This window comes from Furipterus horrens, unplaced genomic scaffold, assembly GCF_987537825.1.
Source record: "Furipterus horrens unplaced genomic scaffold, mFurHor1.1.pri manual_scaffold_13, whole genome shotgun sequence".
Lineage (NCBI taxonomy): Eukaryota > Metazoa > Chordata > Mammalia > Chiroptera > Furipteridae > Furipterus > Furipterus horrens.
In genome coordinates, this window is record NW_028327183.1 from 30,682,186 (window position 1) to 30,709,894 (window position 27,709).

At 52.8% G+C, this 27,709-nt stretch overlaps 2 protein-coding genes across 2 annotated transcripts; one reads left to right on the top strand and one right to left on the bottom strand.

Moving 5' to 3' along the window:
• Window positions 1-2,304: 2,304 nt before the first annotated feature.
• Window positions 2,305-10,141, top strand: LOC149994361 (speedy protein E4-like). Its single transcript, XM_090259046.1, has 7 exons — window positions 2,305-2,413; window positions 4,300-4,512; window positions 5,162-5,220; window positions 5,586-5,671; window positions 7,229-7,400; window positions 7,573-7,647; window positions 10,079-10,141. Exons 1-7 carry the CDS (start codon window positions 2,305-2,307, stop codon window positions 10,139-10,141), a joined length of 777 nt encoding a protein of 258 aa, XP_090115172.1.
• Window positions 10,142-10,842: 701 nt separating this feature from the next.
• On the bottom strand, window positions 10,843-27,424 carry LOC149994362 (F-box only protein 31-like). The gene is given in 9 exon segments (XM_090259047.1): window positions 10,843-11,044; window positions 12,742-12,851; window positions 16,880-16,954; window positions 17,539-17,661; window positions 17,663-17,726; window positions 20,000-20,101; window positions 23,842-23,905; window positions 25,969-26,153; window positions 27,411-27,424. Coding segments are annotated over 9 exon segments (939 nt in total).
• Window positions 27,425-27,709: the final 285 nt, after the last annotated feature.

The following is a 27,709-nucleotide window of genomic DNA, read 5'->3' on the forward strand; positions in this document are numbered from 1 at the left end:
AGTGAACAAGTCACAAAAAACCAGAAATGAACTGCTAGAAGGCAGAGGATTTGCTTCCTCTGTCTGGTTTCTTTCACTTCACGTAACCCCCTCGAGGCCTCTATCCCCACTGTCCCAGATGGCTGCATTCCGTTCCTTCTCCTACTTGAGTAACGTGCCACTTTAAAAGGTCATCTCACGTCTTCTGTACCCGCTCATCCACTGACGGACCCAGGTTCTTTCCACACCTCGGCTCTGCTGAATAATGCTGCAACAAACCGGGAGGTGCACATAGCTCTTCCAAGTTCTCCTTTCATTTCCTTCCAAGAAATTCCCAGACCTGGAATTGCTACGTCATAGAATGTTGAGGAACTGCCATACCGTTTTCTGGAAGAATTGATGGGACTTCACTCACGGTTGGTACAAGCAGATTAGAAACATGGACGTGAACAAATAAAAAATACAACTTCGGGTACATCCTGACTGTCTCATCCAAGTGTTCAAATGATGGATCAGAAGCACGACTCACGGCCCAAGGGTGGAAACAACCCGAGTGTCCATCAGCCCATGGATGCAGCAACAAGATACGGTTTCTATAATCGATATCATCCATCCTATAAAAAGAAGGAAATTCTGGCGCATGCAACAACATGCATGAACCTTGAATCCTTACGCTGACAAAATAAGCCTGAAATAAATGTACAGACACTATAGGATTCCACCGATACGGGTTCCCTACAGTAGTCAAGCTCCTACGGACAGGAGGCGCAAGGGTGGCTGGCTACCAGGACCGGGGGAGACGGATAAAAGTTCATCTTTGTTGGGTGCAGAGTCTCAGTTTGGGAAGACGACAAAGTTCTGCGGGCGGACGGCGGTGACTGTAGCACAAGGTGCATGCGTTCGATACCCGCGAATTTAACCTCTGTTGTGGTTAAAACGGTAAACTGAGTATGTTATTTCACCACAATAAGAAAGCAAGGGAGGGAGGGAGGGAGGATAAACAAAAGGAAGTAAAGGGTTCCGTGCCCAGGAAAACAGGAGAGCTGTGAGGCTGGCAGGTGGTTCAGAAACAGCATCCGCTGACCCTGCGGCGTAACGGGTTGGTCGGTACCTTTTCTGCATCTGCCCTCCCCACCTGCACAGGGAACATTCTGTTCTGTCTTCAACTGGAGACCTTTCCACTTAAGTCTTCCTGTGTGGGTGACATTTCATTCATAGGGTACCTGAGCGGTAGTGAAATGTCTGACTCAAGAGTGAAACACAGGCTGAAAACGTGGATATGTGGACGAGAGTTCCTTCCCTGGACTTGAGGGGCAGGCTTTGGGTGCTTCATGGACTCCCTCAAATCGTAGACACCGTCTGAAGCATGTGAGCGTATGTGCGGCTTTCTAGGATTTTAGGTTCTCACAACGTCTCTTGGAATGAAAGCTGCCTGAGGGTTGAGGATGCGTTTCCCCTGCTTCCAAATCCTGAACATCGTTTCCTGAGACATCGAGCTTCGCCAAAACCTGTGCTTGCTGGTGCTGTGCTTGTCGTTTTCCAAAGTGCCTGTACCGCGCTCAACTGATTATTTTAATAAGATCAACTCATTCAATATTGTACAAGGGAAGAGCTGGGAAGAGAGAAACAGAGGAAGACAGGGAGAGAAACCGATGTGTGAGAAGGGCAAAGACCGCTTGCACAGGGCCCCAGACGGGGACCAGCCTGCGACCCAGGCAGGTGCCCTGACCGGGAATCACACGGGTGAAACTGTCGCTTGCAGGATCAATGCTCAATGCAACGAGCCACGCAGGTCAGCGCACCAAATTCGCCGTTTGAAACTAAATTGTCACTTGGCAGGGCCACGGACCCAGGGACTTTTTTACACTTTTACCCCGCTCTTGAAAGGTCTCAGTATTTTTGCTTTACCTCCCTCTCCCGCCAGGCAACACTCTGAAATGGAAATGGGAGAGAAGACCTGCCAACCCAGTTCAAGCTCAGAATGGAGACAACAGCGCACTGGCTGGGGACGAGGTAAAGAGCGATGCTGACACTGGAGGACAGCTCTGGAGGCTGGTCTGAGCTTGTAGGGTCAGCAGCAGGAGACACTGTTTACCCTGACTGTCAGGAGAAGTAAGTGCATGCGTGGCACTTACATGGATTCTATGTATGGCAGGTACATATGTGTGTTTGAGTCTTTCAAACTGGTGGCCGGGTGGGAATAACCGATGACATCAGAGGCTTCCGAACCTCCTGATTGGGAGGATCCATTCCGTGGCGCTAGGCAGCCCAGGTGGGCAACTACTTCTGTGATCGCCCACATTTACGGAAGGAGAACAAGGAGCCATGGCTGACACTGACTCAAGTGCCAACTGTGACCACCTTGGCCCAGAGCCGAGCACCTCAGGGAGCCCGATGGAGCTCAGAGTTACTCGGGGGAACGCAGGACAATCAGGTGAGGAAACGGGGGGCGGCGGGATTTGGCACGGTTGACATTAAGGAGGAAGGGGGCCCTGAGCAGGCTGTGTGTGAAAGAAAGGAGAGATTCAGAGCACCACCGGATTACAGGAGATGACAGGAGCTGGGGACCAGGAGATCCCCATGAAAGGACAGCCTGGGAGGCAAGCAAGGAGGGATAGGAGATGAGTTTCAAAGATGAGAGAAGGGAAGGGAAGAAACAAGGACGGTCCTTTTGTCCCCCTTCAATGGGGGAAATCCTCTCAAACGAGGAAGACCTTTGAGGACACAGAAGAATAACAGAAAGGTGAACATGGGGGGCGGTGGAGGGGCGGAGTATTGGATTCACCAAAGGAGGAAGATGAAAAGATGGCAGGGGAGAAGGCCGGTAGCCTATGAGACAAGAAAGAATGGAGGGGTTGGTTTCTAGGGACAGGGGGAGAGGTGGGGTGGAAACGAGGTCGGGTTTTGGTGACCAATAGCTGAATTTCAAAGGCAAAAAAAGCCTTATATCGTACCCTGGCCTGGGTTCTTAACTCAGGCACCTGTGTGGAATCCACCACCGCTGCTCGGACAACCGCAGCAAAGCGGAAGAGGGGGCGAGCAGAGAGGCGGGGGGCACAAGAGGAGACCGTCCCCGCGCCTAACAACACCTGGCTCGTGGAGGACGGGGACGGTCTCAAAATGACATTCAAAAGAACGCGCGTGGCAACGGTGCAGAGAGAACACCACGAGGCTGTTGCCAGGCTGCACAGTAAGCAGATACCTTGGAGGGCACCCTCCTAGCCTACTCTTAAGAAACCACTTTGAATAACTATACTTTTCCAACACAAAAGAACTCCCTGCTAGTTGGTGCGCTCCCTTTCCCAGGAGGGCTCCCTATCGATTCTCACCGGGGACACTTAGAAGTGACACAGGATTAGGTTAGACTTGAGAAGGGTTTGCACTGGGAATGACGTGGCCTGTGAGTATTGTACCCTCGGAGACTTCTTAGCTCTCACTGGCCTTTTGAATCTAAAGTCCTTCACGTGTGTAAGGGGAGAGAAGGAGGCCATCTTCACGCCCTGATGTGACTGTCGACAGAGAAACGACGCAGTGGCGTCAGCAGGGGTGCCATCATGCGCGATGGGGGAGCAGCACTGATTCGCTAAGATCTGAGTCACGCAGATATGCTGCTGCCACCCTACGTGTGGCTCGGTCCCCCGGGGCTGGGTGGGTGAGGGTGGTGCCACCCTTGCTTCCTTTCCCAGGGAAGGATCCCCTGCACCCCTGTGTTCTGGGCAGCCTCACCCCTGGCCCTCACGGTGCCCCCTGGTGCTAAGAGTGACTCGGGTGAAGGCAGGACCATCAGGAGAGGAAACAGGGGGATGAGGGGTACGACAGGGTTGCCATTACGGAGGAAGGGGTACCTGAGTAGGGTGGGTGGGAAAGAGAGGAGGGGTTCAGAGCGTCACAACGTGGAGGAGACTTCGGGAGCTGTGGACCGGAATATCCGCATGAAAGGACGGCCTGGGAGGCAAGCAAGGAGCTTAGGAGTTGAGATTCAAAATGAGAGACAGGAAGGGAAGAAACCATGACAGTTCTTTCGTTCCCGCCCAATGGGAGAACCTACCTCAAACAAGGAAGATTTTTGAGGACACAGACAGAGAAAACAGCAAGGTCAACTTGGGGGTGGGCTGGGCGGAGACGGGGACACCGCCAAAGCAGGAAGATGAAAAGACGGCCGGGGAGAAGGCCAGTAGTCTATGAGACTGGAGAGAAGGGAGGGGTCGGTTTGTAGGGGGTGGGGGCGTCAGTGGGGTGGAGAGGGGGCCAGGTTTCGGTGACCAGTAGCTCAATTCCAAAGGCAAAAGCCTTATATTGCGCCCTGGGTTCTTTACTCAGGCCCCTCTGTGGATTCCAACCGCCCTGCTCAGACCACCACGGCAAAGAGGAAGAGGGGGCGAGCAGCGAGGCGGGAGGCACAGGAGGAGACCGTCCCCGCGCCTAACAACACCTGGCTCGTGGAGGACCGGGACGGTCTCAAAATGACCCTGAAAAGGAAGCGCGGTACAACGGTCCAGAGAGAACACCAGGAGGCCTTTGCCAGGCTTCTCAGTAAGCAGATACCCTGGAGAGCCCCCTCCTAGCCTACTCTTAAGTCACAACTTTGAACAACTATACTTTTCCAACAGAAAAGAACTCCCTGCTGGTTGGTGGGCTCTCCTTCCTAGGTGGGCTCCCTATCGAGTCTCAGTGGGGACCCTTAGATTAGGCTAGACTTGAGGAGGGTTTGCACTGGGAATCACGTGGCCTGTGAGTATTGTACCCTCGGAGACTTCTTGGCTCTCACTGGCCGTTTGAATCTAAATACCTTCACGTGTGTAAGGGGAGAGAAGGAGGCCAACTTCACGCCCTGATGTGACTGTCAACAGACAAAGGACGGAATGGCTCTGGCATGAATGAGCAGGGGTGCATTCATGCGTGATGGGGGAGCAGCACTGAGTCGCTAAGATCTCAGTCACGCAGATAAGCTGCTGCCACCCTACGTGTCGCTCGGTCCCCCGGGACTGGGTGGGTGAGGGTGGTGACACCCCTGCTTCCTTTCCCAGGGAACGATCTCCTCTATCCCTCTTCCTGGCAGCCTCACCCTTCGCCCCGCTCCTCAACCTTCCCCCAGAGCGGCACGCTTCCCCTCTTGAGCCCGGTACGCTCCCACGGAAACTCCGTTGCTGTCATCAGGCTCACACTTGCCCTCTCTTCACAGAGGACCCTGTCATCAAACGTTTCCTTGAGTGGGACGCGCAGCTGAGAATCTCAGATAAGGTGAGAGGGGTTCCTGCTCCACCATCGACCCTCGGATCAGGCGGCAGTTTCCTGAGCCCACAGTTCCCCCTCCAACCTGCCTTCGGGGACCTAGGCGTTTCTCGCAGTGCGGACGGCAACCCTGCCTCTGCCCCGGCTCTTCTGGGACCTGAGCCCAAGGCTTGTCCCTCTTCTCTCAGCTCTTGGGGACTCCCCTTCGCTCCAGCTTCTCAGAGACCCTCCCGATGCCGGCCGGCCCAAACACAGAGCATCTCTGACACCCTAGGCGCCTGCCATGCCGGGAGCATCAGCCTTTCCCTTGTCCCGCTCTTCCTCCTCTTTCACAATGTGAGTCCTCGTGTGTGTCTTCCTCCTCTTCCCACCAGTACCTGCTCTCAATGGCCCTGGCCTATTTGAGCCGCGCCGTCCTGTTCTCCTGGCAGTACCGGCGCATCCACTTCTTCCTGGCCCTGTGAGTACCGTGCTGAACCCCATCAGTCACTTTCATCCTCTGGGGAGCGCGGGGACACGAGCGGGTCTCCGACCTCTCACCTGCTTTCCACCCCATTTCTACCGTGTACACTGGGGATGAACTTGATAGGACTGGACTACCGCGTTTCTTACACTGTTCTTAGGAAGACCCAACAACACCAAGGTCCGTTACAAGACTGAAGAAACCACAAGAAAACATCAGGTCCTCACAAACATTTCACACCACCCTTCCCCTGAGTAAACAGGCTTGAGACGAACCGTTCCTAAGTCTTCTCCCCCACATCCCGCCACACCTCTCGACGACACCACATGTCACGGTCCTTCTCCTCAGTGCAGGCCCCCGTCACATACCACAGATCGATTGTGAATACTCGCCCCGGGTCCCGGGCCGGCCTGTTCGGCTGTTTCGAGTGCCGTGCGGTCCACCGAAGTGTTGCGGGTTCGGTCGCGGTCAGGGCTCCTGAAGGAGGCGACCGATCCGGGTTTCTCGCTCACGTCAATGTCTCTCCCTCTCTCTGAATCAATGCACATCTCCTCGGGGGAGGAGAACAAACAGTAAGACCCAGGGCTCTTCCTTACCAACCTCCCGGAATGGACTTCGAAACACAGCTCTAACCACTTCCCCACCCCCCCACCCAACAAGTCCACTGGCTCATGTTGTTCTCAACCGAGGCCAGAGTTCTCGCTGTGAAATCAGCTCTCTCTGCACCCTCCATCAAACCCGGTGACCACCCGGACACTCCCCTCTTTGTTTCGCTGCTCTTCCCAACACCCTTCCCTGACTGTATATTGTGCTTTCGGTCGCGGTATTTTTACACGCATGTAACTGAAAGACACAATCTCCTCTGAAACTAACTCAAACGCCAAAATCGTCAGACCTCCTCACTTCTGCACCCCGGTAGCAAAGGAAAAGCATTGCTAATTTAAATAAACAAACAAACAAAAAGCACATATATATCAACGGGTTCTTAAAACACTCGGCACCCTCCTCTTCCTGTCGCACAATCTGTATGACATTGAGTCTCTGAGGGCATCAGTTTTGCACTTGACCAGGACACAAAGCGTTCGGTCATTCGTCCTATGAAACCTTACAAAGTGCACCTCCAGGGCCAGGGAGTGTGAGGATGGGAGCATTCAGAAGGGCCCCTGAGGGAATGCGCCAAGGAACCCAGTCCTGCCTCAGTCACTTGGTAGGAAACCGTGAGGACTGAGATGGGCCAGTCGGCTCCTGCCCGCAGGAGCTGTCCAGGGGCTCACACGACAGGGAGACGGGTGTGCGCGCGCACGGCAGGGTCAACGAAGGGGGTGGGCTTCCCCACTCAGTTCACTGTATCTGCATCGTCAAGGTAGGAGAGGGGCCCTTCAGCTGCCTGCTCAGCAGGGGCTTCTTGTGCCTGGGAGGCGCTCTGCGACCCTGCATGGGGCTCCTGCGGGTCCTGTGTGAAGGCCGTCCTGCCTGCGTCCTCTCTGGGAAGCTGACTGCAGGCAGGGCCCCTCTCCGTCTGCTCTCAGCTGACACCCTGATGGCCTTCCTCAGCTACCTCGCCATTGACATGGAAGAGGGCCGCTGCGCCCCTAAAGAGGCCATCTTTTTCTTCCTCTACGGGAACAACAACCGCGCCTGGCGTCCCATGTTCCAGAAGCAGCGGTTTGAATTCTTCCGCTCCATGGGCTACAGGGCATGGGTCACCAAGGAGGAGTGTGAAGAGGTAGTTGGGCGGCGGGGCTCTGGTGGAGGGCGGTGCCGGGCTGCAGAGGGAAGGGGTCCTGGGCCTCACAGCTGGGACTGGGGGGTGAGAGAGACGGGGGGGCCGGACATGGGGAGGGTCGTGGGTCCACATGGAGAGCCCTCACCTTTTCAGGGACTCTTTGTCTTTCCAGATCCAGGCCTTCGATCCCCAGCTCTGGGTGTGGCGGCGAGACCGTGCCCTCCTTTCTCAGACCCCGAAGGCTAAGGTAGGTGTGAACGGAGGGAGGGCTGTGTCCCCACGGGTGCAGACGGAATCATCTGTGGACCCTGGAGGAAACCCGACACATTTAACTGCACCGCCCATGATCGTCGACCCCATCCCTCTCCGTCACCCTGCCACACGTCTGAAGCACACCCACCAGGCACACAGCCAGGCATGTGCCGGAACTCCTTTAGCTTTACCTTGTCCCAAAAGCACTTCCCCTGCCCCACCATTCTAAACGATAGCTTTGCGGAATAGAGTTCTTTATGAAACAGGGCATGAAACGCACTCCTGGGTGTGGCAGGGCCACTCCCCGCTCCCGGCTCCACTCTCTTTCTCTTGTCTTCAAACTTTCCGCTGCTGTGGCAGGAAGGCGACAGCCTGGAGAGCAGGAAGGCCGCCTGCCCCTGGCCTGCGCTGGCCTGACTGGGACATCCTTCGAGCACACTGTCCTCGGCACCAGGTTGGTGTCTCAGACCCCAGGCTGGGGAGAAACCACGGGAACCAGCCCCTCTGGGCCAGCACTGCCCATCCCTGGCCTTGGTTCAGAATGCACCGACCCTCTGCTGGGCAGAGCTGGGATTCTTCCCATCTGAGAAGTGGGCGGCCTCTTGGGAGCCTATCTCATTTCACCGGCCTTCTCCCAACATCCCCTAAGGGGCGCCACGCCACTACCACTTCTCGGTGAGGTGGCTCACGCAGTCCTCGGTGCATTGGACGGTCTCTTTGACATTCTCTCACAGCAGAGTCTCCGGCTCGGTGCAGCAGGCATTCCTCCGGGTGCTTCTCAGTCACATTCGCGGTTCATTCACTGAGGCTGCTTTCACCCGCGGCAGCAGCTCGGCTCACGTTCTCCAGCATGCTCTTTCCAAAGGATGGTTTTCCTCCAATGATGTCTTGTCTCCGGTCCCTGAACAGCCACCAGACAGGCTCCTCTTCTCAGGAAACCAGACACGTTGTTTCCCAGAGGAGAGGCAAGGCCTGCAGGGAGTGGCCTCGAGCTCACTGTGCTCCCTGGGAGCTGGCCTGGCTCTGTGGGAAGGGAGGCGGACAGGTTGCCACACTCCTGGGGCCTGGGTCTCCACCCTGCACTCGCATGAGTGGCCACCCCACCTGGGGAGCACTTGTGAGCCTGCAGGGTACCTGGCACCTACTGAGAGCTCAAGCTGAAGATGAGGCAGACACGGAAGCCATTGTCCGCGCGCTCACACTAAAAAGCCTTCAAAGGCAAGAAGCTGATGAGCATGTCTCGAGCTACTACTGTGACCAGGGTCCTGAGGCCTCGCTTGGGTCCCATGGTGCTGTCATGTGAGCCAGCAGGGAGGGCGGGTCAAGAGCAGCAGCCACAGGGCTGTGGTTTCGCTGCCCAGTGTGTTAGCGGCTCAGCGCACACGGCTGGGTATCTGTTTATTTCATTAAAATAAAGTTTTCTTTTTATTAACCTTGGGGAGAGAATGAGTGATATCAACGTGGATCGTTGTTCCACCTATTTATGTATTCACCGGCTGCTTCTTGGATGCGCCCTGATGGGGGATCGGACCCACAACTTAGGCACACAGGAACGCCACTCTAAGCAACTGAGCCTCTCACCCAGGGCACGCACATGGCCGTTCACAGTTAAAATCAAGGGTACAAATATCAAAATTCAGAACCTCAAGTGCAGTGACCACATTTCATGTGCTCAATAGCCACATGTGCCTTTTGGCTCCTCTACTGAAAGGTACTGATCTAGAATATGCCACTGTAGAAAGTTTTCCCGGATGGAGCTGTATTACACGGTACTTGCTCAGTAAATAGTAAGGCACAGAGAAGGGATAAAGAGAGTAGCAGGAAAAAAGAGAAGAGGGGGGTAGATGTTTCTTTGTGCTACCAGACTGGAGACCGAGGTGCCACGGATCACGGGAACAACTTTCCCAAAACCCCTTCACAACTGTTTGGAACACATTCTGCCCAGAAGGTCTCAGAGGTCAGGGCGTTACCTGGAGACAGCAGTCCGCAGCCACAGCAGACAGCAGGTAAAGTCGAGGCCAAGCTGGGCCATGGAGCAGCAGCTTCCAGTCCTGGCCTCTGAGGAAGTGCCAGACCAAAGACTTGCAGACAGCGCCCTCTTGTGGCTCCTCGCGCCAGCTTCAAGAAAACACACACAGGCAGGGAATGCTGCGGCTCAGGTCTCATAAACTACACAGCACCCTGATGGGTGGGGTCACTGCAGCAAAGCTGCCACTGCATTAAAGACAGGTGGCTGTCAATGCCCTGGGGCACATCTGGACCGATTTCTGAACGATGGGACCAAACCCTCCCCCATACCTGGAACAAAATCACCACTGCCGCCACTGAGGCCCAAGCGCCACGTTCTCCACAGCACCTCCCCTGCCACGTTGTCTGCCGTAGCCTCTGAGGGGGTCTCCCTTGTCCACTCGCACCTTGCATCCCAGGCCATCGATTCGGCCATGACGCCTTTTCCCAAACACAAGTGTGACGCACTTGTGATCTTCTAAAAACCCCCCACTGTCTCGCCCCAGCTCCATCTTCTATCGCCGTCCCCTCCCAAGCATGAGTCTCCTACGTGGCTTGCACACCCCGCACTGTCACCTGGCGGCCTCCACACGGTGTGCCTCTGCCCAGACATTCTGTTCTCACCCTTCACTGGTAGGATAATGAGACTCATCTTCAAGTCTCAGCTCAGATGGCCCTGCCCCTCGGAACATTCCCTCACCCTCAAGACCCAGTCAGCGTGCCTTATCTTATCCATGGTTCCTCATCCCAGAGCCTGAGGCAAGGGCCGAGGACCAGGGTTTTAGTGGGAGTAATCCAGGCGGGCTGGTAAGGGAGGGCGGAAGTGAGACAGGGAAGGAAAGGAGCCAGGATAAAGGACATTTCCGGAGGGGGACTTTGGAGGGGGACATTTCCTGGCGCCACCGCAGGGATCTCCAATGTCACAGCCCTTGGGGTCACCCGGGGAGCCTGTGGAAGCCTTACCCAGCCCGCCACCCATTACGTGAGAATCCGCAGGGTGGAGCAAGGGCATCAGTGTTTTCTCTGTGTGGGAAAGACGAACTGAGACCCAGCTTGGGTGCGTCTGGGTCAGGCCTGAGGACCTGGATTCCCAAACACATCCTGGGGAAGCGGTGCTCTAGTCTGGGCCCTACCAAGGAGCCAGGGTGCCTGCCGCCCAAGTTGTGCAGCTCCAAGGCCCGCCTCACAAATCCACGCAGGGCTGAACCCGCCCGGTGGCCCGAGGACTTACCGTGATCTTCGTGGCCCTGGCATGCTTCCCATGGAAGCTGAGCACGACACTCTCCGGGCCGTGGCTGCCGTAGGTGCCTTTGAAGAGGCCCGGCCTGATGAGGTCCTCCCGGTGGCTGGGCGGGAGGTAGATGCGGCGGCAGGTCAGGCGGTTGCTGCGGGGAGGGTGACGGGAGAGCGTGGCAGAGCCGCACGGGGCTGCAGCGGTGCAGAGCCCGCACCTCCCCGCCCCACCGCGGGGCCCAGGCCGTGTGGCTGACCTAGGATGCCACATCCGTGGGGAGCAGGGGCACCCCATGTTCCCGAGCCATGCTCACCCCACCCACAGGTGCACAGCACCCTCACACCTTCTCTGATTCCAATGAGGCTTAACCCTTTGAGCGCCATGCGTCACTGTTAAAGTTTGTAGGAGAAATGCCATGTTATTTTGCTCAGAAATGCAGTTGATGGAAAATGTCTATAAGAGCATTATTCATGGGCTGAAAATTTCACGACATGTAGTAAATACCCCCTTCTTTTGTAAGCCGTGTCCTTTGACACAATTTAGCAAAAAGTTTACTGCATTAAAATTATTTTGTGACGACAATTATTTTAGAAAAAAAATAAATTCTTTCCTTCAATATGGCTTTTGAAGTATAATATGTGCCATAAGATAAAACCTATGAGTATAATTTGAAAAAACACAGAGCAACATGGATAACAAGCAAGAACTGTGCCAAATATTACATAAATTTGGGGGGAAAAAAGAAAACTTCATAGCGTACAAGAGAAAGGGACACAAGCAGCATTCACACTAGAGACCTCTATCAATAGATATCAACAGAGAAAAACAGTTTAGAAACAGAATGCTAATTCTATACCGTGAAGCAGTGAAAATGTCCATTAGCAAAAGCTTCCTTATCACGCACGCTGCACAGTATCAACGATTATTGCAAAGATAAATGAAATTAAAAGGACCATTTGAAATGTAAGTAAAAATTAGCCCTGGCTGCTGTGGCTCAGTGGACTGAGCATCGGCCTGCGAACCAAGAGCCGCTGGTTCGATTCCCAGTCAGGGCACATGCCCGGGTTGCACGTCAGGTCCCCAGTTGGGGGCGCGAGTGAGAGGCAACCACACAGTGATGTTTCCCTCCCTCTCTTTCTCCTTTCCCCTCTCTCTCTCAAAATAAAATAAACAAATAAATACATTATTTTAAAAGACAAAATAAAATAAAATGTAAGTAAAAATTATATCAGAATTAATGTCAGAATTGGAACAAACATAAAAGTTCGAAATCTCGATCAACATGAGCAAAAGTTATATCAATACATAACCTGAACTACAACAAAAGAGAACAAAACATAAAATATGAATTCTTCCATTGTTATTTACATTCGTAGCCGTCGAAAACAGAGTTGCTGGGAGCGACGGCACTTTTGGGAAAATTTTCAGCGTCGCTCACAGCGACGTTGGCACTCAAACGGTTAACAGGGGCTCCCGTGTCCCTGCCAGGGGCGCTGCAGTGGAGCACTCAGTGACCGGAAGGGAATGCCACTCCTGCTCTGGCACTCTGGGACAACAATCCAAGACTGCACGGGGAACATGGCAAAGGAGCTAAACAGGGGCTGGAGGGACCGGCTCCAGGGACAGAGAGGTGGGACAGCAGGCCTTCCAGGACGGACGTGCGAAAACAACCCCAAGGATTAGGCGCACACACCAGGGCTGCTGGAGCATCCGGATGCAGACGGTGACGATAAATAAGACGGAAGACATATGGGGGACAAGTGAGGAGGTGGGCATGGGCACCGTGCTCACAGCAGCCAGAGAGGGTGGCACTGAGCTCATGCTCCCACAGAGCGGGGCTGCACTCACCCGTACTGACTGGCGCAGACGAACGTCACCAGGACGAGCTCCCGCATGTGCTCGTGGAAAATGTCCTCCAGCGTCCGCCCCCATTCTTCCCTCAGCCGCGTTCGGAACTCCTTCCAAGAGAATTCAGGTCATGACAACCACCATGACACAGGGGCCCGGGGAGGCTGCTCACTGTAATACTGAGTGGACAAAGCAGCATTTTTGTAGTTCTGGGTGATGCTCTGGGCACACCTATGATGAAGGAACCCACCCGGGTGGACAAATGAAGACGGGGCCGGACAGGAGCATAGCACTCTGCCATGTGTTTGGTGTCCCAGCACCTGGCCTCCCTTCCTGTGGAAGCATGCCACCACTGAAAAATGAGGGGCTCTGGCTCCTGCCTTCCCAGAGCACACGAGCCCACACCTCAGGGGAAGCAGCAGGAACATGGGGTCCCTTCGGGTGAGGCTGGGGCCACAGTCCGTACCCACAGCTCCAGGGAACAGCCGCATGAACCTCACGTCGAGCCCAGCCAGGAAACGGGAGGCTGAGCTCGCTTGACACTGCACAAGCCTCTGAGCCTAGTTCTCGGGCCTCTGCGAGAGCAGGGCACACAACAGGACTCGGTCACTAAACCCTGTGCTGGCTGACTTAGCCAGAGTTGCTTTCTGTAGCTGCTGCTCAGCACCATGATGGGTACAGCTGGAGTCAGGAGACTGCGGGTGGGTTTTCCTTTCTCAAACGTGCCTTCACACTTATGGTGTAGGTTCAGTAAGTATATGCACAAAAAGAGAGCTTTTATAAACACCGAGTCCCCAAAAAGTCCCCAAAACTCACTCATTCATTGTGGAATCGAACACTGGGAAGGATATTTAGCGCTTAATTGCTTGATTCTGCACATTTAACCTAATCCAGAGAATGGAGTTTCTAACTCAAAATAGTGTTTCTAATGATTAGCTAGAATTAGCTCTATAAACAGAAGCAAAAGCAACTTGCCAAAACAACAAAAGAGCTACAATCCGTCAACCGCTTTACTACGTTACTGCCCAAAGTCCGGCAAAGAACAAAAATTGCTACGGTGGCTGAACAAAACTACTGCTATAACTACAAAGTCAATATAGAAAATCAACTGAATGTTTATATACTAGCAGCACTAAGCTATCAAATAAAAATTTTGAACCCAATTTACAATAACCAAAAATAAAACAAACCACAGGACTTGGGAATAAATATTACAAAATATATTCAAGCCCTCCACTCTGAAAACCCCAACACCGCAGAGAGAATCCTAAAGAGGCCTCATACTAGTCAGAGGTCTCTACAGACTGGAACACTCAGCATCAAGTCTGCAACTCTCGACAAACTGACCTAAAGGTTCCATGTCAATCATCATCCCACCGAGCTAGCTTTTCTGGAGAAACCAACAAGCTCATTCTGAAACTCATAGGGAAATGAAAAGAACCTAAACATCCTACGCAGTCTTGCCAAAGAACAAAGCCCAAGGAACAACACTAGTTCGTGTTATGACTTACTACAGAGCTACAGTAATCAAGACGGTGGCATGACCATAAGAACTAACAAATATATTAATAGAACTAAACGGAGAGCTTGGCATCAGACCCACATTTATGTGGTCAGCTGGTTTTCGACAAAGCTGATAGAGCTACCTGGTGGGGAAAGAAAAGTCGTTTCCACAAATGGTACCCCAACAACTAGACATGCGTACGAAGAAGATCCACAATCCCCACCTCACACCATACGCATAAAATCGTTCAAGCTGGGTCACAGACCTAAACAGAATGTGAAGCTACCAAACTTCAGTGAGAGAGACGAAGAACGAGACAGCAAGAGAGAGACAGAGAGGGAGAGAGACTGATTCTCTGTCACTGGAAGACAGGCAAAGGTTTTTAGAACACAGAAACCAATAACCAGAGAACGGTTTTAAAATTATTTCACCAAAGTCAAAACCTTTCACTGAAAAGGCTCAACTCCCGGAGGAAAGGCCCTTCAAAATAAATCAAATAGATAAATAACAGGTAAAAATGGAAGCAAGTGAATGTAATAAACAAGGATTTCAATGTTGCCATGGTGAATAACCAGACTCGACCTAAATGCCGAAGCGCAGACAGCTTGCCGACAGTCACAGTCTTATTTACTTTGCAGGAAAAGGTCAAAGTCATTATACCAACCAGACCCAATTACTCAGAACCAAGAACTTCCAAATACGTATGCTTACTACAGAATAATCTTAGAAGGTGTAGATGCATACGAAAAAACACAGGGGCCCAGAACATATGAGACATATCTGGGGCCGACTCAACCATGTGCTAGCATTGTACAACACTGTCTTAATCTGCACAAAAGGCCTAGGAGATGAGTGCTAACGTTTTCCTTGTTCTACAGAGGCTTGGGACTTATAAAAGCAGAGAAAGCTTTCCAAAGTCACCCAGCTAGTGAGTGACAGAATCAGAGCTAACTCAACAGTCCACGTGCTAAATGGTCTTGCCTCCACCAAGGCCAATACCAGAGCCAATCGGAGCATGGGAGGTAGGGCTTACCTGCCCTGGTGGGCTGTACACAAGGACCATCAAACCGACAACGTGCAACAAGAATCTGGAACACCTTCAAGGCCTTTGACCCTTTGATCTGCATGATCCGAAATCCACATAAGGTTTTTCATGGACTTCAGACAGTGGCATGGCAGGAACAACACTTGGCATCCTCCTGGTGTGGTATCCTAGTCAACTCTCAGGAGTCAGTTGGGGTCCACAGGTAACCACATGGTCTTAGTTTACAGAAAAGGACTGAGGCGCCCATAGGTTACATCACTCCAGCACGTGGTCAAGAGGATAACAGAAGAAATGCGAACAGTTAAGCACAAACCCCATGTCCACCCGCAGCAGCATGCTTACATCCCATTACATCATACCGAGATGACGGGATGCTGTGTTGAATTAAGACTCGGTCTTGGGAACGGTTCTGAGGAGACCGGGAGATAGCTCTGGAGTAACAGCAGTTACGTGAGAAATGCCGAAGCACAGAGGGAGGCTGGGAGATGGGCGTGGAGAGGGCTCCCCGGTGGGGCTGTGCCCGCGCCTTTCCCTCCAGAGTCTGCTGGCTTTGTGTTGGAGGATAAGGCATCGTTTTAGTAACTGGGTGATTGCTTCCCCAACTCTGCTCTTCCCTGCAGCTCCCAGGTGTCTGGAAGCCTCGCGTAGGGGACCTGGACAGGTAGGAGCAGGGCAGTAAGGTGGTGGCGGGGCCTTGGCCATCATCCGTGAAGACAAACCAGGCAGCGCCTGCGCTAGGGAGACACAGCCTGGGCAGCCCGAGAGCCACACCGCTGCTCACCAGACAGCCTGGACTTGGCCTTCAAAGGTGCACAGAGCTGGCAGAAATCCTGGACCTAGAGTTCGCATGCAAGCAGGTCGGAGAGTTGGGAAGCCCTGTGGATGCAGTTTATGACTCCACAAGGCTGGCTTCTTGTACCGATGAAGGGTCTAGCCCACGTGAAGGGTTGGGCGGGACCACTCACTGGTTCCTTCGTGAGCAGGATGCTAAAGGGACTCGAAAAATGGCTGAGAAATGCACACCCAACAAATGCAAAGAAGCTGTCATGAGGCTTCTGTGTTTGAAAAGTTCAAGTTCTTCTTAAGAAATGGCAATATTTTGCAATGGCAGAATGACACAGATCCTCAGAACACTACAACTCATAAAGATAAGGGACAATTACTCGTGCAAACAAAAGGAAGCACAAGGAAACTCCTGGTGGGACTGACACGCAGGTTTACCCACTGTGCGGCCGGGGCTGAAAATCTCAATCTCCGGGTCCACCTGTGGGAACAATAGCCCCTCATCTCCCTGCAACTCACCTCCAACAAGAAACCTACACGGCACACAAACACTCTTGACAAAGGGGTGAAGGAGAACGACCCGGTGAAAACTCTTTCCTTTCCGTCATATGCCCTGAGGGTTGGCAGGAAAACAAAATCCTATGCCTGTGCACACACATCTAGGTGAGGTCACTCAGACACACTCTCTGTGCCAGCCACGTGAGGATCAACCGCAGGAGAGGGCCCTCTTGTTGGCGGCACGCTGAGGACGTCCAGCCACGCAACCTCATGTCTGGTCCCTGTGCACAGAAGGGGTACGGGCTCACCTCTTGCCTCCCACCAGACATCCGGTGGTGGTCCGTCTGGTTGCACTTGGTGGAGAACTCGTCCTTCCTCACAATCTTGAGCATTCACGACACAGGAGCGAGGGGAACAAATCACTCATGGCATCTCCACCAGACAATAAGCCCCTCTTGCTGGGTGCACCCCGCTCATCGACAGAAGCCCAGCATCCCTACAAATTGGGACCAGTCCAGAGAGAGGAGCTCGGCACCACCCTGACCGTGCACCTCCTTCTCAGAGGAGCAGTGCATCCAGGAGACAGGTGCTTACGTGTTTCCAAGGCGATTCTTAGAGCAGGAAAAAGGCACTATCATTTAGTAGCCTCAGGGGTATGGAAAAAACAACAGTGAGGAATGGTGTGGTGGGAAAGAACAAATGCTTTTAACTGGATGCAGAACCAGTGGAGAGGTCCAACTAGTGACTCTTTGGGGAGTGACATACAGCACCACAGCCTAAACAACACACAGAAGTAGTGGGGGTAGAGCCCCGTTTCCTCCCATTTCTCCTGCTCTGTACGGACACGGGCTTGTAGCTACAGACACCGCTGCAAACTCGCTGGCACCAAGACCGGGAAGACAGAGGAGGCCTGGCCCCTCGCCCGCACACGGCTGCCGTACCTAAGGGAGCCAGAGCACACACTCACCTGGATGTGGCCGTTGTGCGGCCAGCTGTGGCCATACACGCACTCCACCGTGTGGGTCGATTTCCTCTCCGTCAGGTCAATTCTAAACCAGGGCTTGAATCGCATGGGGTCACCCACATGAGGGTAGGTCATCCACATGAGGGCCATGGGGAGGCAGGTACATCCAACCGATAATGAACGAGCCGTCCCACCTGTAGGAAGGACAAGGGCGCACGTCCACAGGAGGGTTACCTGAGGCACCAAGGCAGAGGTTCCTCACCCGCAGCTCTTCACAGTGACCACCCACGTCTGCATGCTCCAGGCCCACGGAGCACCTCAGGGCCAACACACATCAAGATACCCCTGATCTATCACAATGGGACAAGCATGGCCCTGCCCATCAAGTGCTTGTTCATGACAGAGTCGTTATCTAATGAAAAACAACGTGAGCCCTGGCTACTGTGGCTCAGTGGATTGAGTGCCCGACTGCAAACCAAAGGGTCACCGGTTCCATTCGCAGTCAGGGCATAGGCCTGGGTTGGGGGACAGGTCCCCAGGTGGGAGCGTGTGAAAGGCAACCACACATTGATGTTTCTCTCCCTCTCCTTCTCCCTCCCTTCCCTTCTCTCTAAAAATAAATAAATATTTCTAAAAGTCAATGAGACTATACTTAATAACAGTGTATTTGATCACTGAAATTTACTGAGAAGACAACTTCAACGTGAGATGATGGATACGTTAATTACCGGTAGCTAGATGGTGGGACCATGCAGTGTGCCTTAGAAATCTTACATTTTTGTCAATTATATCTCAATACAGCTGAAAAATGAACTCTTTAAATGCAAAAAAAGCAGTTAGACCTGAATCCAAGAAAGCCTTTTAGAAAGGGGAGGTAGCTAAACGACACGAGGAAGAAGCGGAATAATCTCCTAAGTGATGCCCAATAAATAGGGCAACTGACCTGAGAAAAAAACGGGGTGCTGATTTCAACAGGACATCACGAGCAAAACACACAACTACAGCGTGCGGGCCTGCTTTGGGTCCCGATTGGAACGAACCAGCTGTCAAAGGCAGTTTTGAGACTATCGGGGAACCTTACATATGCACAGGGTCTCAGGTAATGTCAAGGAATTACCGCTACTTTTGCAAGATGTGATAAGAACGTGGTGCATATGTAGGGAAATACCCACATTTGTAGAGATCCACATTGAAGGATGAACACATGAAGCAACACAGGCCTGGGATTTGCTTGAAACCTCCTAAGAACAGAACGGCAAGGGGCAGAGACAGAGGCCACAAACTTGGCGCACTACCAGTAACTGCTGAATCCCGGTGGCAGGCATTGGCAGTTCATGCTACCATTCCCGCTATTCTTGTGTGTTTGAACCAGTGACAGACAGAAAGGGACAGAACTCAGATCAAAGGACACGCAGTCCCCACACACACGCTCAGCACAAATGCACCCACATTCTCAGTGCAGGGACACGGACAGCCCGGTCGGGAGGACCCTGTAGTCGCTCCTGCCTGCCCAGGAAGAGCCCACATCTACAGCTTCTAGCTCTAGCCCCGGGAGGAGAGAACTTACTCACTCCTGTGGCTGCCTGTCTGAGACGAGAGCCAGTTGCTGTTATTCAGTCATGGCATCCATTTCCCCTGCTTTGAGAAGCTTCTTTTTATTCATTTTTATGACTCACTGCCAGTATGAAAAACAATTCTCACCCACAGCCCCCACCCATCCCACGACTAAAAAGAAAAACATACGCCCACGCTGGGAGCTGTTGGGTTGTCCCTGAGAAAATGCTTTAATAGCAAGGCTTTTGCCCAGTGATATCAAACGTAACATATGTAAAGTGTGTTTCTTAACGAACGCTCCCACCAAAGAATATAAAGCCATACTTATCCCCGTGCAAACCCCACTCGGTGAGCAACCAGAGTCCCCAGGTGGCCCGTCTGGACCACGCTCGGAAGAGCCACACTGAGGCTGTCCGGGGCCGCTGAGAGGCAGACCCACCACTGTTACATGGCGAGCAGCCGGTCTCCCGGACCGGGCTTCTGGCCTGAGCCAGCGAGAAGGGAAGCAGGGGCAGAACACCAGCGCTCCCCGGGGCACCCGACTGTTTCCACTGGGACATCAGCTACAGCAACACCTGGGCCCAGGCGCCTACCCGGAGCTGGCAAAGTATTAACCGCACATGCCTGGCCCTAGCGTTTCTGTTCAGGAGGCCCTGTTCAGGGCACATGTACACCTCACGGTGGGGGAGAAGCTGCTCTACAGAGAACCACCTAGGGCCGCGAAAAATAACTGATGAGAGGTTCCTTGTGATTGCTCCAATGACATATAGCAAGCAGCTGACTTGCCCCTCGGGTAGAAAAGGCACTAAGTTCCATCCACATGGGGCAGCAGTCCTGACTTCACAAGAAACCACACATGAAGAGAAAAGAAAAGAAAAGAAAAGAATTCACACGCGAGGCTCTCGGACTCACCACCACATTCAGCAGTCCTCCACAGGGCCCGATATCCGGCTGCCACAACCCCGAGATGTGTCTGTATCGGTGGAGCACTACAGGAAGAGACAAAGCGGGTCTTCATTTTAGAGCCAGCCAGTCTTCACTTGACAGTGCATCAGGGGACAGGGCAGGAGGGGGAAGACAGGACTATGAAGAAATTACAAAGGCTTGTAACAGCCTTGCATACAAGGAATTCAGCAAAGCTTACCTACAAAACTTCCTAAAGAATTCTAAGAATGAAAACGTCTTTGAAAAGCATAGTAAAACAGACAACGGAGTCCTTTGGAAACCCAGCCTCAGTGTGAGCAGCTCCAATGACAGGGAACTGCTGTCTTGCAAGACATGGACTGAGCTGAGCGCCTTTGTGAAATGACGAGCCTCGCGTCCGTTTACACAGCTGAGGGGGCACAGGAGTCCTTAAGAGGTGGCGGCAGAACCCACAATGTCATGGCACTGTACACTAAGAATTAAGTTGGGTCTTCTCTCTTTTTTTAAAAACATCGCACTTCCCCACCTGATTTCAAAAGCAAGGCAACCGTATTCACTGAAGACGACTGGAGAGAAGGAAACCCAGTGCCAACCTGAAATCTCACTAGAGAGAGGACCAGCTGCAGTAAACCTTTTGGAAAATGTCCTTCACTTCAGTTTTCCTCTGCCTTTGCACACGTACTTGTTCGGTGAATAGCTGACTGAATTAATGGGCAACCAACTCACGTAAAGCCCTGACTGCCAGGCGTAGGGTCTGGGGTCTCTGTGCAGGCACTGTGTGGTAGGTAACGTCATGTACCAACTGGACTGGACCACAGGGTGCCTAGACACTTGGTCAAACATGATTGCACATGCGCCTGGGAAGGTGCTTCTGGCTGAGGTTAACACTTATACCGGCGGACTGAGTAAAGCCGACCGCTCTCCCCACTGGGGTGGGCCTCGTCCAGTCAGGTGGAGACCTGAGTGCAAGGCTGATCTCCCACCAGTAAGAGGGAACCCCTCCTGCCTGGCTGCAAGAGCTGAGACATGGCTTCTCTAACTACAACAAGATAATAACCCTCCTGTGAATGAGGGGGGATTTCCTCCTCCTGCCTGACAGCCTTGAGGTGCACACTGGCTGAAAGTGGCCTGTCCAGCCTCACTGTATACCAAACTCCTTCTATCTACTAGAGCAATTTGGAGCACTGCCAGGATTCTAGGTTAGAACCTCAAAGCCAGAGCCCTACAGGTCGTTATTTTCAAGTTCAAAATGCACTTCAACAGTCACCATCAATTTGCACACAGGGACACGTGGGAGGTATGTCATAAGGACAACACATCGCCCCATGATGCTTCCACCTTCTTACACACACAGATTAGTAAGATAACACATGGCCTGATATGGAGAAAAAGAAACACAAGTGATACTGCAAAAGCCACTAATCGGAGGCCACAAAGCTCCTGACAGTCCGAATCTGCAGCCTCAGGTGATGCTGACTTGCTTCTCTCCAGGACAGCGTCGTGCACTCGGTCAAGACTGTGGATCCTTTCTGGTCCAGCAGAACACGGCCTAGAGGCTTCTAGAAGACCAGGGGGACACAGGCCCTCAGTAGCTCCAGGGAGGGAGCGAACGGAGGAGGAAGGAACAGTGCAAGGTCCCAGGCACCTCGCAAACCAATCGTCACAGCGCTTCTCTGGAACGTCTGGGTAACAACAGAGAAGAAATTCCAAGCTGCACTGCATCAGAACATTTTAGGAGCACTGGGATACTGGGGCGTAGAGAGGTTTGAAATTAGGGTTGAAATGACTGTTTTTTCCCTCAAATATTTTATTTATTTATTTTTAGAGAGAGGGGAAGGGAGGGAGAAAGAGAGGGAGAGAAACACCCATCTGTGCTTGCCTCTCATGCACGCCCGATGGGGACCTGCCTCGCAACCCAGGCCTGTGCCCTCACTGGAAATTGAACGGGCCACCCTCTGGTCCACAGGCCAGCGCTCAATCCACTGAGCCGTGCCAGCCATGGCTCTCTTTTCACACATTATATATTTTTTCCTCATACTCATGGAGGCAAGAGACCACTCAGTTTAAATATGTCCACAGAGAAATGCAGCCAATGCTTACCCACATCGTATTTTCATTATGTTTTCTGGATCTTCCTAATTTCCTACAACACAATGACTACTCCATTTTTATAACTACACCCAAAGCGTAGAGAGGACAGCAATCTCCAGTTAGAACGGTGCCTTCTAAGCTGTTGGCTATCAGCAGCTGGGGGACATCATAACACGTGGCTAAAGTCCAGAGGCCCTGGAAGGCGTGGTGAAAAGTCTGGACTCACGATACATTCTTACAAGCTACAGAAAACGTCCGACCACAACACACGCCCAACACAACTCCAGGCACTTCCTAGCTCCCAGCCCCCGAGCCTCCCTCCCACACGTGGGTCACAATTCCATTCTCGGTCTTGGCTATCAGTTCCAGAGACACTGTTGTTCTAGAAGAATCCCGTGGCAAATGTATGACATAATGACCCTCTAAGTGCTTGTCCACTGCATTTAAAAGCCCGTGCCAGGCTGTTCCCGTCAGCACAGCCATGGCGATTGATCGACAACTCTCATTAAGAAGTGCTACGTCATATTCTCTTCCACGGGCCTGGAGAAGGCACCGTGGCTCACTGACTGCCAAGCAGAGCGAGAGCGGGGCCGTCTAAGACAGAATGTTCTAGAGAGGCTGCTTCCAACAGGTTTTGGAGGAGAACACAATTCATGCCTTCAGATTTGGCCCACCTCACCCCCTTGTGGCCCGGCTCCTCCTGACCGCTTATACACACTCCTGACGAGCCCCCTCGCCACTGGTCTTCACTCAGGCAGCTCAGCTCTGGGCCCGACGACACAAGCACGGTGGGCTGTGCACAGCGCTCAGACACTGCCCCCAGCACGCCCACCAGTCCTGGCGTCTCCACACTGACTCCTGGGGGGTTCCCCGCAATAAGTAAAATGGGACAAGCGAGCTCGTCAGCCGCACGTCCAGAGCCTGGCAGGGCTTAGGAGAAACGCCACAGATGACTCTATTCCTTGTGTTCCGAGTAGGTTTTATTAGAAACCGTGCCCTTATAAGACTCAGAAGTGGGTCTCGTCCACACAGGCGATGCCGACACAGGGCCCACTCAGCGGGGCTGAGGTCATAAGCAGCAGCGGGTCCCTGCAAGCAGATATTTTTAACATCTTTCTTGACAACTGAAATTCACACTCTGCATCTCAGCTCAACCTAATAAAAACTGGAGATAGCCTTAATCACCATGGAATATGGCTTAGGAAAAGTTCCAGAGCCCAAGTAATGTCCATCAAGAGGAATCCGGTTCTAAATAATTAACTCTTTCTACGGCGTTTTGTCTCACGTGCATATGGGTACAGGTACGCAATTTCTTCAGATTCACATATGCTGTCTAAACGCAAGTGACTACTGAAGCCTAGGACAAACCACTTACACTACCTTTTGGAATACAAGGGCTTTAGGGCTTCGACTCTGTTCTCTCCGCTCGGCCTTAATAAATAATAGGTGCTAAGGTATGCATCAGAGCGATCGTGCTGGTACTACCCCAAAACAAAAGAGATGCTGCAGAAACCTGGCCCAGCCCACCGCTCAGGTACGACGCTGGTTACGGCCAACACACAGGGAAGAGAGCGGAAAGGTGAAAAGACAGCACAAGCCAAGGGCAGCTGGCTCTTAGGACCAAAGCGTCCGCGTGCCGTGAGTCAGAGGTCCCTCTCCATGCAGCTTCTCACCATGCTGCCCTGCCAAAGCCAAAACAGCAGGAGGTACATACGGCAGGTGTACGCATCTCTGTACCTCATGTGCTCGTAACCGGGAGGAATTTTCACGAAACGTCCTGACCTCACGCGAGGGTTTATACCTGAACAGACACAGCAGGGAAAGGGCTAAGGATGGTTCCACTTTCACGATGGTATAAATAGTTTTCATATGACTCAACACCCTTTCCCTCTCTGCCATCGCACTCAATCCCTGGTACCTTGGGAGGCAAGCACTTGTCAAAAATGAGAGGCCTGGCTGGAAAGAAAATGTGCTAGATCTTCATTTTAATCAACAGATTCACACCAGAAACTCATGAGGGAGGGCAATCTTGGGACACTCTCTTCCTGTCCCTGTCATGGATCCATGGAGCTCACAGCAGAGGGCGCAGCCTGTGGGCATTTAGAGTGGCTCTTTTGGGAACCCTTGTGCCCCGACTAAGATATCCAGCTTGTATAATGTATGCCTAGTGTTTTCCTCTGCTTGTGCTCGTTCTGCTGTTGAGTATGCAGGATGTCTGCCAGCTCCTAACTCAGACCCTTCGCTTCTGAATCAAGGCTGGCTCACGCTCCCACCTATGCCAGGGAATAAGGGTGAGTTGCCTTCAAAAGCAAACTCACAAAAATATGCTCCTGCATTGTGAAACCTGCTTTCGTTGGGGGCAGATTAAACACTTTAGGATACCAAATGAAGATAATATAAATTATTCTCTGAATTTCCCGACCGTTTTCAAGGGGTCAAGAATAACCAGTCAAAAGAAACCTCCAGATAGCCTCCTTTGTCTGCCCACATCCCCGCACGCACGTGTGTGTGTTCACCTCGTCATGGCCCTTGTCCCCAGTCTGTTGCTCACATCCTGACCTACCCCTGACCACACCAGTTCCTGCTCCCCAGAAGTCCCTACCCACCTACGGAGAAGATTGTTCTTTGACGTGACTGTGTCTGTCCCACAGGTTGGACCTGAGCCAGAATGGAGGCTCATTTCTGCAAACACCTCTCAGAGACTGGATGATCAGAAATCATCTTCATTTAGATTTAAATCGGCATCCTCCATAGTCTCCTGCTGTGTACTGGTTCCCAGAACAGGTGCTTGTCCCACCCGGGCCAAACATGTAATTACCTATACCTGGCTGCACTCATGTACTAGTACCTGTGACTTTCACCCCTCTTTCCTATGTCATTCTTTGGTGCTTGCCAAGTGGTGTGGGGATCCATTTCATTCTTCAGCTGCCCCAGACATACCTCATTTGTAAGTTTGGCCAGCCTCTGCTTCAGTCTGCTCCCTGCTCTCCCTTACAGAGGTAGATTTTCCTATCTCACGGCTTTTCCCTGGGTCTGCGTGCACAAACACCAGCTACCTGCCCGACCCCCTACACCCACAGCCAAGACGTGCTCTGCAGGGGCCTTATTGACCACGTATGCTGTCCTCTGGGGGTCACAGCCTGTAATGCCCGGGACACGTGAGCACCTGCCTCCCTCTACGATGCTATTTGGAGTGCTCGCACTCTTTTTGCCTTTTTGAAGATTTTATTTATTTACTTTCAGAGGGAGGGGAAGGAGGGAGACAGGGATGTGAGAGAGAAACATTGATTGGTTGCCTCTCACATGCCCCCAACTGGGGACCTGGCCTGCAACACACGCATGTGCTCTGGCTGGGAAGCGCACTGGCGACCCTTCAGTTGGCAGGCCGATGTTCAATCCATTGAGCCACACCGGCCACGGATGAGAGCTCACCACGCTTGGACAACCATCTCCATGCTGCTCTAAGATGACATCATCAAATAGCCTCACAACACTCAAAAAGCAGTTATCAAAGAGAAGAACTGGTCATAGTACTCATAAAAGCCAGCTGGTCGTCCCTAAGAGTCACACAACTTTTCTTGAGTGTGTGTACACAGGGACTGGTGTAGCGAGCTTGGTTCTAACTCTAAAGAGATTTAACACACTGAGCTATGGACAAATAACAGAGGAACTGAGGGTACAGCCAGGACCACGCGGGCTCCCACAGGATAAAGGCGGGGAGGGCACCGGCGGAGCACCAGCTTCCTGCCCCTGAAATTCTGGGCTTTAGAGGAATCACAGAAGCGTTGTTCTCGCCCATGAGAAGAGAGGACAGCAAGGGTTACATTTCCAGGAGAGATGACCACTCGAGCCTCCCCAACTCACTTCCTCTGGAGGGACACACGTCTCCTGGGTTGGTGAGATGTGAAGCAGGGGCAAGACAAGAAACTAAATTCTGGATGTGCACAAGGCAGGAGGATCGGAAGATCCTGAGCAGATCGGCCTTGCGGTGGGACCCGCAGTCAGGGGGCACAGCAGCGTAGGAGGCAGCAGCCAGCATGAGAATCATTCTGAGGGCAAGGGTGAAGCCCAAGGACCACAGGAGCAGGGGAAGGGGATGCTAGGAGCTGGAAGGACTGCAGAGGAAATGTGGCAGGGCAGACGGGTCCCGACAACAGCCTGAGGTTCCCTGAGGCAGACAGGAGGGGGCAAGAGCTTGGAGCACACAGCTGAGCCACCCAGAATGGCGCATGGACGTGGAAGGCCCATGAAGAACTTACAGTCGTTTGACAGGAAATCGCCCCAAATGTCACCAAATCCCAACCCAGAAACACTAGCCAATACAGCACTCCAAAATGGCCATGTGATCACAGCGTGGAGAGTCTCTGGTGCGATGCGGAAGCAACAAGACAATGAAATCGGCCCAGCTATAGGGACTGAACGTATCTCCCTACAGAGTCAGCTGCTCTGCAGGAATGCCACGCTCTACCTGTGCTGGTGGCGCAGCCACGTGAAGGAGGGGCACCTCACAAGGGGAGTCTCAGAGGAACAGACCCACGGAAATGACTGAATACATAAAGGCACCAACTAGCCCCCAGACCGGGAAGAAAGCCGGAGTGCTTCAGCGCCCAGTCAGCAGCCTGGCCCACAGCGAAGCCCCACCGCCCTGCCTGCCTACTTCTCCGTCCCCAACCACACATGTTTCCATGGAGGAGCGCGGACCTCAGTTCCTGGGGGAGGTACTTGGTAAGAGGACATCACCTGCTCCGCTTTCAATTGACAACAGGGTAGGAAGCGCTAAAGCAAGTAATAACCACAATCTTCCGAGACGGGCTTAAGGGGAACGATGGTCCTTTTCAGAGAGGTGAACAGGTCAACTTCGGGCCCAAGAGAACGGGGTCGCCACGACTTTCTTACTCTGTTCTTTCATCCCCAGTCCTGGGTGCTAATGATGCACGCCACACCCAACAAGGGGGTGAGTGAGCAGGCTGCTCCCTGTGACCCCGCTGCTCCTGGGCGACATCAGCCTTAACAGGAGCCTTCGCAGCCCCCTCCAAAGGGGCACAGAGGAAAGGCTGGCTGGGGAGGCATTTGGGGCTCGGGACATCACGGAGCGTTGCTCACGACTCTACAAAGTAACAGAGCAAAAGACAGAAATGGCGGGCTGGGGGACTGGGAGGCTGGGAGAGGGGCAACACATGGGAGAAAACTGAAGGAAAGACCACCACAGGGCTGGAGCCGGATGCTGGGCTGGAGTGGGGAGCGGGCCCACAGGCAGCCCCGTTAGCTGAGGGCCTCAGCGGGAGGCTCACGGATGCATTTCTCACTTCCTATCCGCCATCCGCGCATCCAGTCAGGCTGTCGGCCCAGAAACCAAAAGAACGGACCCCTGCAAGCACCCCAGAGCTTCTTCCTAGGGCAGACAAGTTTCTCACATCTAAAGCAGTGGATACCTAATATCCTCTGACGGGATGAAAAGTAAGGGTACAGACACGCCTAGAAAAGCGAGAAGAGAGCCAGCCACCCACCCAGTTTGGGCACTGTGACTACCAGTGCTGGCTTTAAAACATCAATCATAACATTAAGATTAAGGTGTCTAAAAATTACACTGAATTTGGGGACAAAT